General features: G+C 47.4%; 1 protein-coding gene across 1 annotated transcript; it reads left to right on the plus strand.

Annotated features, from left to right (window-relative positions):
• Positions 1-1,321: 1,321 nt before the first annotated feature.
• Positions 1,322-7,445, plus strand: GC (GC vitamin D binding protein; the record flags this gene model as incomplete). The annotated part of the gene is made up of 12 exons (XM_084286034.1): positions 1,322-1,382; positions 3,164-3,233; positions 3,689-3,821; positions 3,925-4,136; positions 4,856-4,988; positions 5,482-5,576; positions 5,891-6,020; positions 6,109-6,311; positions 6,531-6,663; positions 6,816-6,913; positions 7,167-7,299; positions 7,392-7,445. 12 exons carry the CDS (start codon positions 1,322-1,324, stop codon positions 7,443-7,445), a joined length of 1,455 nt encoding a protein of 484 aa, XP_084142160.1.
• Between the last annotated feature and the right edge of the window lie 5,073 nt (positions 7,446-12,518).

Genomic DNA, 12,518 nt, shown 5'->3' on the forward strand with positions numbered 1-12,518 from the left:
AGGGCAGCAGTTGGCAGGCACTACCCAAGTGGCCCCAAGGGAAAGAAAACAAAGGGAGTCACCTCAATGTGCCACCGAATAACTCATCCCAACGCTTCACCCGGTGTTTCAAATGTTATTTCCAACCAGTTCCCTTTCGTCAAAAGCACATTTCTAAGGAAATAAATGGACAAAATTGCTGTTAAATGGGTTCTCTCTGGTTAGGGATTAGCTGGGAAAGGGTCTGGGTGATCTCCTGAGTAGCAACATCTGGTGCCTCAGCCATTTCTCTCCAGACACAGCTCAAATTAAGACTCGATGCTGATTTTGCGATGTGCCACTGTGCTTATTATTGTTTGCTGGACTCATTTCTGGCTTCTCATGAGCATGTTAGTGACTGTCCTACAAGAAACGGGGCCAGTTTAGGGCTGTCAGCACCCATGTCCCAGCCAGCAGGACCCATGCAGAGCTGCCATGTTTGCCCTGCTCTGCACCAGTGGATTAATTTTGAAGCATCACATGGAGGGGTTCATGAGCTATTATCCTGAAGCTGTTTATAGCAGATTCACACAGGATTTTGTTAAAAAAGAATCAAATAGATGGCAATTCAGCAGTGCACCAAGTGACAGCTTGAATCATGTGGGATAGTCAAAGGAGAAACAGGCTATGTGTTTGTACAAAAATATATATATATTATCCATTTTTCTTTTAACCAAACACTGCTCTGCTCTCTAGAGGTCACGAATGAATCTTTCCAAGCGTTTTAAGTTTGTTGTTATGCTGCACACCTAAAAAAAATTGTCACTGTGCTGCACAACATTTCAGCTGGCATATTTGCTTCAGTGGGGTGTCTCACAGGGGAAAACACCCTGGCTTTTGCTCCATTTTCCAACCACGATGCCTGCTATCTGCCTTCTCTAAGGCTGACACCTGACCATCACCCGTTTCCACCCAAAAGAGCCATCCCCATCCTCACAAGTACCTGCAAAGACCATGTATCAGGCTCAGAGCACACTGCTTTGCACTCATAGGATGCACAGGATACTTTCCCCCGTACATCTGCTTTTGCATGGGTCATGGGTAGAAACTCTCTGTCTGGACTCCCATAGCAATGTGCTGCTGTTTTCCCTGGGTTAATTATTAAAATCAGCCCCATTTTGGAGGTGCTGGCACCCTGAGCCTAGGATGCTTGCCCCCTGCCCTGTTGCCAGGATTAATCATTGATCCAGCAATGCTCAGGAGCCCTGTATAAATTCTGGTTTGGGTTTCCCGCTGCTGCTTTTTGCACGGGGAGGGAGAGCAGTGGCAGTGATTGCTGTCCCTGCCGTGGCCACGCTGCACCATGAAGGTGGCTGTCACCCTCCTGCTGCTGCTTTTTGCCACAACCCACGCCGAACACCGAGGTAAGAGTGCTTACCCCTGAAATCCTTGTACTGCTGTGGCTGCAATGGAGCTGTCACCCTGTACTAGACAGGGTCCATGACACCCTGCGTATTAATGTCAGTAAACTCAAAAGTGGGGTTTTCCACCCCTGGCTCTTTTTTCCTTATGGAGCTAGGTGAATTGAATGTCTAGGACCTTGCTCTCTGCTCACAATGAGCAACATTTTGCTTCCTCTGCTGCTCAGCGGGGAAGCATAGACCTGCTAAAATATATATATATATATATATATATATATATATATGTCTTCAGTACTGGATTCTGAGAAAGAGAAGGAATTCAAGACTTCAAGACACACCTACAGCTAGACACACTAATACTCATCCTGGTAGGACGGTCTGCAGGTTTCCCTTCCTTCCAGGGACCATCTCCCCAGTAATGACAGCAACAAATCCTCAGACAACCACAGCAAAGTGCTGTCTGCCCCCTTCATTCCATCTGCTTCAGAGATGTATTTTTCTCTGCAGAAATGCTAGGATTTGTACCTACTGCTTGTAGCCACAGAGCTCTCTCTTGCTTTGCTATTCCCTGAGCTTTGCTTGGTTACCAGCAGACAAATCCCTCCCCAAATGGCCTCTAATTTCATGCTGAAAGCCCCAGAATTACTTTTTTACAAAAACTTCTTCCCCCCACAAATGCAACCTTGAAAAATTACCCTTACCTTTTTTTTTCTTTTTTTTCTTTTTTTTTTTTTTTTCTCTCCTTACTGAAGCAATTTGACCTTTGGCTGATAAAGTGGTGTATAACCCTGTGGTTTGGGTAAAATGACCCCGTGTCGCATTGGTGGAGGCCGGGGCTGACACACTGCCGAAAAAGCAAAGGGGAAGCGGGCTAAAACAGAGATTTGGCAGGAGTGTGAGAGATGTAGGCAGGAGAATGTAGCTGTGGCTGGGATCCCAAGGGGGGTGAGGGGGATCTTTTCTGGTTCAAAATCCCCAGGGAAGATCATGTCAATATTGCAGCAGAGAGGCCAGCACAGTATCAATGTTTACCCTGACAGTAGCAAAGTCTAAGTGATGCCTTTTTTTTTTGCAAGAAAAAATCAATATTATTTCCAAGGGATGAAAGAGAGGCTGGGGATGCATTTGCTGCTGCCTGCTCCTGACCTCCACAGCCCCAGATAAAAACCAACACTGTCTGTTTCAGCCATATAGGAATGTCCGTGTGGGTAAGGGCCGAGTGTGCCTGACATTTTCCTGCAGCTCTCTCAATTACAGGGAGGGTTCCTCCTTCTCCCCCTTGTTTTGGATGCAAACTGCAGCAGCACAACCCAGGTAACAGAGCCACTTCCTCCAAATGGGCTGGGCAGCGGCAGCAAGTCCCAAGCATCAGGGACCACAGCCAGGTCTGACATGAGAGGAGAAGCTGTTGCGTGCTAAAGAACAGCCCTAAAGTGAATAAAGCAAGATTTCTGTTTTCAGATGAGACCTGTGTGATTTAGGACTGCCAAGAAGGGAAATGAGAATGAGAGTAAAACACAGACATGGTATGAGCATCTCTGCATAAATACATGGGAAGAAAAGATACATCATCTCAGCTCCCCAAAACAGCATGAAGTACTTAATAATGGTTTTCCCCTGCAAAAGGAGAATTATCTGAGTTATATCCTACAGTAGGCTCAATGGAACTGAGCAGTGCTGTTTTTTTTATTTGTTTCTGCAGAGAGAAAGGTCATGGGAATGAGGCACCCACATAAGCAGAATCAGTGAACTGATCCCAAACTCTTCTTTTTCTGCATTTACAGGTAGAGCATATGTCCGGGACAAAGTATGCCAAGAGTTCAAAACCATGGGGAAGGACGACTTCCGAACCCTGTAGGTACCTCCTACAATATTTACCCTCCCAAATTCAGCATGCAAATTCAGCACGTAAGCCAAGACCCCCTGCCAGAATTAAAAAATAGCTTGGAAACTGGCAGATTTATTTGGTCATTTATTCACTCCCCGCAAACAAGGGCTCCTATTACTCTAAATGGGCCTACCTACAGGAGAAAAGCTTGTTCCACAACTGAACTTCTCAAAACCAGTTAGGTGGCCAAATAGCAAGGAACTGTAAGAGCTGGTGCACATCCCCCTGGCCACGGCAGCCCCAGCCTGAGATCTGCTCCAGGCTGAGACCAGTCACAGTTTTTGAGGACGTGCTGCTGGTTCTTGTGGGACTAACATTGATGCTCTCCATGGGGTTTTGTTAGACTGAGTTTCATCAGGCTTATGTTGATGTGGGCTTTTTAGAAAGTTTTAGTTCATCCTCTTGTTGCCTTTGCTCCCAGGACCCTCATCATGAACAGCAAGAAGTTCTCCAACGCCACCTTCGAGGAGATCAGCCACCTCGTGCGTGAGATTGTCTCGCTGGCAGAGACCTGCTGCACCGATGGCGCTGACCCCTCCTGCTACGATGCTGGGGTAGGTTGACCACTACCCTCTGTAAGTCCCTAAAACCGTGGACATGATCAAATTGGGGGAACAGCCTCCAACCCTAGGCAAGCATCCTTCTCCCTTCCTGCAGTCTTCAGCCCTGTCGGCCAAGTCCTGTGGCCCCGACTCGCCTTTCCCTGCCCACCCAGGGACAGCCGCCTGCTGTGTCCACCAAGGCCTGGAGCAGAAGCTGTGCCTGGCCGCCCTGCAGCACCCACCCCGCCAGCTGCCCCACTACATCGAGCCCTCCAACGAGGAACTCTGCCAGGCCTTCAAGAAGGACCCCAAGGACTTTGCCGACAGGTAAGGGCTGGGAGGCTGGGCCAGGCTGGAAGAAGCACTCAGGCTTGCTGGGATGCCAAGCCAGGGTGCACACATGCTGGTCAACATCTGGATAATGACAAAAAAAAATGATAGCAATCTGGAGGGCTTCTTCATGTTCACCCTGAAGCCCATCCTTTACTTTCTTGGATGGAATATAAAGGTTCCTTCACTTAGGGCCACCAAGCTCTCTCCCAGGAGTCATCATTTCACTTTGCAAAAGTGCCTTGACCATAAAGAAGCTGTATTAAACACTGCAGCACTCTGTAGTGCTGCTGCAGCCAAACTGACTGCTGCCGTCCACAGGGATGAGGAGGTGATAACACCCTACAGCTCACACCACTATGTACATCTTTCCCCATCTTGCCCCTATGCCACTGTCCCAGGCAGCAGCAACCATTGCCATGGCTCTTTGCCAACCCTTTTATGGAGCTACCAGTGCATCCAAACAAAAGCTTAGTGCATTCTGTGTTTGGGCATGCCACAAGGAAAGGATTTTACAAAATGGATGAAGGATGGAGGTGGCTGCTTCCCCCTGAAAGCGGTTAGAGAGGGACATCAGGTGGGTCAATGGTAATAAGCCAGCAGCACAGGAAGGTGCCTGAAAGGCTGACATCCCCAGTACAGCTATAACACCCCCAAAAACATATCTGCTACTGAGTACCTGGTGCTGGGGTGTTTGAGGTCCACCTCTGCCACAGGTTCCTGTATGAGTACGTCAGCAGCTATGGCCAGGCACCCTTGCCTGTGCTCCTGGGCTCCACCAGGAACTTCCTCTCCATGGTCTCCACCTGCTGTATATCCTCAGCACCCACCGTCTGTTTCCTGAAGGAGGTGAGTCTGCTCCCCAGGCCTGCTTTGCCCTTTTGCTGCTTTGCCCCACAGATGCCTACAGCCATGGGTGTCTCAAACTCAGCCTTGCTCATGCCCAGCCCAACAGCATGAAGCTTGATGGATTTAAATTTTCCCTTTTTCCTCTGCTTTTGCTTCTTCTCATTTTTGTGGAATTTGAAGTTAAATGATACAGTCTGAATTTCCAGACATGAGCGAAGCTGTTAGGAAATCCACCTGGGTTTTGGTAGGACAATTTTCATGACGCTCTAATTAGCACAAAAATTCAGCAGAAGTAGTACAGTTGTTTTTTGCAGTAGGTAATAAAAGGAGGCTGAATCACAGGGCTGCTCACAGCATAACCAAACAGCAACTCACCAGGCACAGTATTTTTTACCTTGCTATGGAGAGGCAGTGATGGAGAAGTTTCCATTGCACCTGGAGGATATCTCCACCCTACCACCCACTCTATAGCCACATCTTCTTCTTCTTGCAGAAACTGCAAAGAAAAACCCTCTCCCTACTCACGCTGATGTCAAACAGGGCTTGCTCCCGCTTCACGGTATATGGGAAGGACAAAGTGAAGTTCAGGTAAAAAGGGGAAATGGTGTTTTCTGGCCTTTAATGCAGGTCAGCAGGGGAGCACTTTCCCATTTCAGATGGTGGTTCCTTTCTGGTTTTCACCAAGATATATTCCAGCTAAGATGAAGGTTACTTCCACAGACCAAGGCTGGTTGTTCTGTGTGGGAGTGCTTGGGTGCTACATGCACGGATGACACACACAGCATGTAGGATAGACAAAAAGTGCAAATATAGAAATATTAGAAGTGATTACGGTCACTATTTAAGTTTACGGAACAGATGAGCTGAAATCCTTATGTCCCATCTATGCTGTGTCTGCCCAGCTACCTGACCATGCTTGCCCAGATGATACCAAGCGCTTCATTTGAGGACCTTTCTCCTCTGGCAGAGGACGCATCTGAGGTGTTTGCCCAGTGCTGTGACTCGGTAGCTGAGGACTGCATGCAGAAGAAGGTAGGGCAGCCCTGAGCCCTCCCCAGGGCTAGGGGGCTCCCTGAGCAGGATGCTGAGCCCCAAGTCCCCTCTGCTCCTCCCTCCACAGTTATCAGAGCACACTGCAAAGGTCTGTGCTGCACTGTCAACCAAAGATGAAAGGTTTGCTGACTGCTGTGCGGGAAAAGACATTATGCAAAACTACTTCTGCATCACCGCCTTGAAACCAGCCACAGCCCCCAAATTGCCTGAGCTGCAGAAGCCGACCAACAAGCACTTGTGTGGTGACGATGGGGCCCTCCATGCCAGAAGGTCAGCACCCCAGAACCCACTATCTCTGGTATTTTCACCCTCCTTGTCATTACACAACTTAATTATTAGGATTTTTCTCATGGTAGCCCCAAGAGACCCACACGCCATGAGAAGGGCTTGGAACCGTAGGGTGTACATCACTGCTGCATCCAAGAGCTGGCAGCTTCAACAGGCACAGCCAATACTAAATATTAACTTGTTTTCACTGCCCCACTTCAGGTACATGTTTGAACTGTCACGGAGGCACACCAATGTCCCTGACGTCTTCCTTGGCAAACTGTACGATGCATCTGAAAATGTCATCAGGGAGTGCTGCTCTGCCAAGGACGCCTCTGCCTGCCTTGACAGCAAGGTGACCGGGAGGGACACCTCTGTTTTACACACCATAAACTCCCTTGTCATTGCACATTGCCTCCCTCTCCAGCTCCTGCATCCCCCAAAACCCTCCACAGAGGCTCTTTTCCAGTCCTGGTTGTAGAAATCCCCTTCTTTTATGCCACACAGCGACAACAAGTGGGAGCAGAGCTGCTCACCTTCCTGGAAAATGCCAACCAGTTCTGTGGACAGTACAATGAGATGAATTTCCTTGACTTCAAGAAGAGGTAAGAGCTCATCACCCTTTGTTGGTGCTCCCAGAAACTCATATTTAAATTTGTCCAAGTCTTTGTCCTTGAAACCTGGCTGTACGAGCTTCATTTCTCCCATGGCATCAGGGAAGCATTTCCTCTGATGATGCCGTCAGAATTTGGCAAGGTGTGCATTGTCTGCACCATGGTCTGGAGGTTGAAAACACCCGGGTCCCTACAAAAGCCCACCCCACATTGACACATTCTCCCCTCTGGCCCCAAACTGCAGGCTGAGAGACAGCATGAAGAAGACTATGCCAGAAGCCAGCCCTGAGCTGCTGACACAGCTGGTGGATCAGAGAGCTGATTTCGCTTCCACGTGCTGCCCTGCAAACTCGCCACCTCTTTATTGCGCTGCACAGGTAGGGCAACATCTCCCACTACCCCACATCATGCAGAAGGCAGTCACCTGCCCCGGGCTCATCAAGTCTCATTTCCTTTGCCCTGCTTGCAGGTGACCGCATACCTGGAAAGTGCATGCAAGCAGGGTTCCTGTGCGCTGATTTAGGTGTGGAACAGCAAAAAACAAGGCGGGGGGTCCCACTGGAGGATGTGAAATGCTGCTGTTTCCCGAACCAGGAGGGGAAGGAAGCATCCAGCTTGTATCCTCCCCAGCTGATACATCACTGCAGCCATAATAAAGATATTAAAAAAAAAAAAAAAAAAAAAAAAAAAAAGGATCTTCACCCTGGGGACACCCAAACCTTGCTTTCTGTGTGGTCACATTGGGGCAGAGCATGGCGGATGGAGGGGGTCGGATTGGTGGGTCAGATTGTAGGTGGGAGGGGGAGGTCCCAGCTCTGGCTGTGGGAGCCAATTTTCTAAATCATTAGTCAGGAAAACCTAAATCACACATCAAGCACCCACACACATGGGGTTGCTCTCTTTGAGTGTTTGGACATTCAGTCAGCCAGAGTCACAAGCCCATCCTCTGGGATGGGACTTCTGGGGCCCTCTGCATTAAGGCAGAAATAAAAAGCCCAAATTTCACTGGTTTGTACTCCAAGACCATTATCCTTTTGGCTCCCTGCTAGCATTTACTCCCCAGAGCTTTCCTGCTTGCCTGAAAGCAGGCTCACAGCTCTGCCCTGCAGAGCACAAGCTCAGTTTTTGAGGAGTGGAGGAAAAAGCAGTCAGGGGAGAGAGGCAGCAAGATCTCAAGACAAGTTTGCTATTCAAAATAAAAACAAAAAATGTTCAGCAGCACTCCAAGAGATGGCGCCTGTAACCCAGGGAAATGAGGGATAAACTGTGCTTGCAAAATCTAATAAGGAACATGAACGTAATTCAGACTGTTGCGAAACAGGTTAGCTTTACTTTAGTGATTGTTGCACTGTTATTGCACTAGTTGGCCTAGGCCCTGCTGCTCCCCAAAGCAGGCAGAGCGATGCCGTTCTCAGCACCCCCAAAAACAGACCTGCATAAGGCTCATATAAATCCTATATAAGTCCCACATAAATCTCCATGCTGGAAAGTCGCCCTTGCCACCACCTACTCTGTACCTTCCCATACAGCATTTTTAAAATGGTGAAAGAACTCCTTCCCAGTGCTATCAGTTATGTCAAAAAACAAATACTTTATTATTATTATTTTTGACTGGAGGGGTGGAAAAAGAGGCTAGGCAGATGAACGAAAAGTAGATATACCAACAAAAAGAGGCATACCAAAAGCCCCAAGTGCAAACCTAGGCTGTGCTGGATAACATCTAGCCTTACAAGATATTGCAACCATACATCACACAGCTGAGCTTACTTGCAGAAACAACATTTTTCTTGACAAGACTTGGTACCACCAAATTTCCTGTGGATTTAAGGAAATGGACTACATTGAGGACAACCCTGTGGTTGCTTCACAGTGGTTTTAATCATGGGCCTCCGAGTCCTCCATGCAAAAGATTATTCTCTTTTTCTGCGTGCATGTCCTTCCACAAACCTTTGCTGAAGTGGGTTAAGAAGGTATTGCCCCATCCTTGTCAGTTCTAAGTTAGAATCTCCTGTCCACAAGGGAGCCTCTGATAAACAGCTCTATCCCTTCATAATCCCACTTTTTTTTGGTGCCAGGAAGAGGTTTTAACAGTTGGTAATGTTACTACTTTTAAAGACTAGTTGTAAAGGTTTGCAATGCGAGCCTGAGCACTCCCTTAGCAAAGTGTGCGCTTTCCTTTGCCAGATACCACGTGAGTGATGCTGTGCCTCCCTAAAGAAGCTGGATACCATCCCAGCCCACACCATGAGGCCATAGTGGGGCAAGGAAGCCACAGTAGGGCAGTGAGGAGCACCAGGGCACAGCCCCCGTGGCAGCAACACCCTATGGCAGCCTCAGGGAGGCCATTATAGGGTCCCATGGCCGCCATTTTGGGTCCCTGTGTCCGCCATTTTGGGGCCCTGTGGCCGCCATTTTGGGGCCCTGTGGCCGCCATTTTGGAGTCAGAAGCATCGAAGGGACAAACGGGCCCCAGGTGGTTGTAAGTCACGTCTTCTCCTTTCTCACCCTTAGTTTCAGCCCTGTTTTCTCACAGGTCGAGCATCAAAACAACTTTCCCATGCCCTGAAATGCATGCAGCTTGTGGGGAGCGCTGAGGAGAGCGAGGTTTGGGATGGGGAGTGCTGGCGAGGTTTTTTTAGCACTATTCTTCCTCACTGGGGGGGCAGCTTCAGAACAGCATTTTAAAAAGCAAACCCATGCCCTCTCCTAGCATCTTTCAGGAGCAACATCAGCCTGGCATGAGGTGCCCCTCCCAACATTTTCTTTTTGGTGTGTTAAAACACCACAGGTCTGCGATGTCCCCCACACTGCAGGGTATGTTTCCCTACATAGCAAGTGGGTGCAGATGGGGCAAAATCGTGCCAGAAAGGCTTCACCCCATTACTTTGCCAAGCAATTTTATTTTTTTTAATTTTGTTTTCCCCTCTGATCCCTTTGCAGAAAAGCCACTACACGTGCTGTCTAGGAACCTTCACGGAGCACAGAGCAGAGGTGGACTTCGCAGTATGACCCCAAATCAATCCCAGGATTACTGAGGTATTTTCTCCTTCTTGCTTCATAAACACCATCTGCTAGAGGTCCCTCAAGGCTTTTTTGGCCTCCTGCAAGGGTGTCCTACCAGGTTGCACCCACACAGAATGGCACATTGTCTGAAACTAGTTTACCTTTACACATGGCACCTGCATGCACCTTTATTCTGGCTGGAAATTTAACTAGCATGGCGAGTAAATAGCTTGGTTTTAATCATAGTGATTAAGTTCAGTATGCTATTTTGTAGCCGAAATATATTTTTACATATTTAACTGATTTCTAATGCTGTTGTGTACATTTAAAAAAAGTGGTTAATTGTAAGAACTAGTATTTATTTCTGCATGACTGAAAGCTTTCCAAATGCCTCTTCTGTTTTATAGTTTAAACAATAAATTAGTTACCCTTCTGTCCCCTGAGGTATTAGCTGAAAGGCTGGGTAATGGTTGGGAGTTTTCACTGCTTTCTTGTTACCTATGAATACAAGTGAGGCAGAGCTGGGTCCTACAGTAACTGTGAGGCAACATCACTATTGCATAAGGAATTAAAGTACAGAAAGGCAATGTCAGCCCCTCCTTTTGCACTAGGTACTGTGGTCGGTGACCTGCACAGCGTGTGAAACATTTTACTGATGTAGTCACACATCTTTTATTGATAGGCTTGGGTTGGGAATAGGGGAAAGAAGGAAAGTTTACCTCAGAGTCCAAATGCATATCAAACAGTCCTTGCAAAGAGCAGAGGCCCTGGCTGCCATTTCAGGGAAACAAAACTTTGCCAGTAACAAAACTCATGTTTCCAGGGAACCCCTGGTCTCTTAATGCAAGCTCACCTTAAAAAATACTGTGCGTGGGACTAATGGCCTCAAATTACAGAGACAGAGAAAGTTCACAGCACCTTATTAATCTGCCATAGAAAGTAGCCATCTAGGCATAAAAGTCAGGCTATCTATTTCCTCACGGTAACCTTGAAGTAATTCAATGCCTTCTGCTTGGTCCTCTTGTTATGTAGACATTTGGTAATCCCCTTTGGCCTTTTCTGTCTAAAAGTCAAAATAAGGCTTCAGAATATTGAATGCCAGACTTCAGCTGCACCAGCAGGTCTGTCTGAACTCTCCATGGGTGTACCCCTACCTGCCAGTCTCCTCGGTAAAACCAAATAGCTGAAGTCTGTTCCCCGTGTGTCACACTATGGGGTCCCTTCCGCCTTGAAAGGAGTGAAAGTTGAGCTGCTTCACTGCTTCTTACATGCCATCTAGCTAACGTGGCTGTACAATAAATGGGCCCAGTAAAGTGAGAAACTCCCTAACCAGAAGGCTGTTCTTCTCACAAAAACATACTGTGCAACGAAAAACCCTATAGCACCCCCAAATCATGCTTGCATGCTTTCCATTTTTACCGTGTCACCTCTAATCCTAAAGTCAATTCTGATCTGAGTTTCAAGACTTTGCCAGAGCTCCACAAAGATATGCCTGTGCACATTTTCCATGGCAAGCCTGCAAGCCAGCCTAGTTAAGGATTTTGGGCCACTTTTCTTCTGTTTTAAATTTTGTCCTGTACTTTAACTCAGAAGCGATTATATTCATGGCACCTCCTTGACATTCTTCACCTACAAAAGGGGCTGTTATTCCAAGCAAAGCCACCTGGAAGTGAAATATATACTTCTTCAATCAGTTGTTACCAACACTTTGCTACAGAGTAACCTCTGTAAACTTGGGGTTTCCTCTGTCCAGGTGTAGGCATCCTGTGAATATGGTAACACATGCCATGTTTCTTCTGGCTGCCATTACGTGGAAAAGTTCAAAGGTAGAGCAGGAAGGAGGCACGTACCAAAGTGACCTACAGCAAGTCACTCTAGCATGCGTCTATAACTGCTGATGAGACAGATGAGGGACTTTCATGCACACTGAAAAAAGAAAAATGATTGTTTTGGAAACTCATTGTAGGGGGCTCTCAGCCTGATACGGCCTAATAGGGACTGTGAAGAGTAAATGAGTGACCCGTGGTATATTTTCTTGTGTGTGCCTGGCTGTCTCTCCCACAATTTTTATATATACACACACATATACACGTGTGTATGGTTTAAGCACTAACAAAAGTTTTGGGGAAATGCCAGTGGTGAACAGTGTGGGAAGGCAAAGGAGTCAGTGCTAGATGAAAGACCATATTAATGTGTGGTAATTACAAAATAACTGCAACAAGCAGAAAATCAGATGTCCTAGGTCAGCATGACATTGCCAATGAAAAAAAAACACAGGTCAGCCTAACAGGCAGGCACAGAGGAGCTCAGTGTGGTGAAGGGGACGTTCCCAAACGTGACAAGATTAAGCTGTCATCCCATATTCTGCACTGGGCCCAGAAAGGTTACGGTGACCCACTGGATGCAGAGGAGGAAGGAAGGTGTTTTGAGGTGACTCCTTCAGCATCAGGGAAGTATCTTTGCAGCAGGAAAATGAGGTGCAGAACATTTCTAATCCCATCACAGAGAGAAGTAGTTATGGTCTTTAAGATGCCTGTAGTGGTGGCTGCTGGGCCACCAAACAACACACAGACATTTGATGTACAGAGTGTAA

Source organism: Netta rufina (assembly GCF_964035555.1).
Source record: "Netta rufina genome assembly, chromosome: 4".
Classification (NCBI taxonomy): Eukaryota; Metazoa; Chordata; class Aves; order Anseriformes; family Anatidae; genus Netta; species Netta rufina.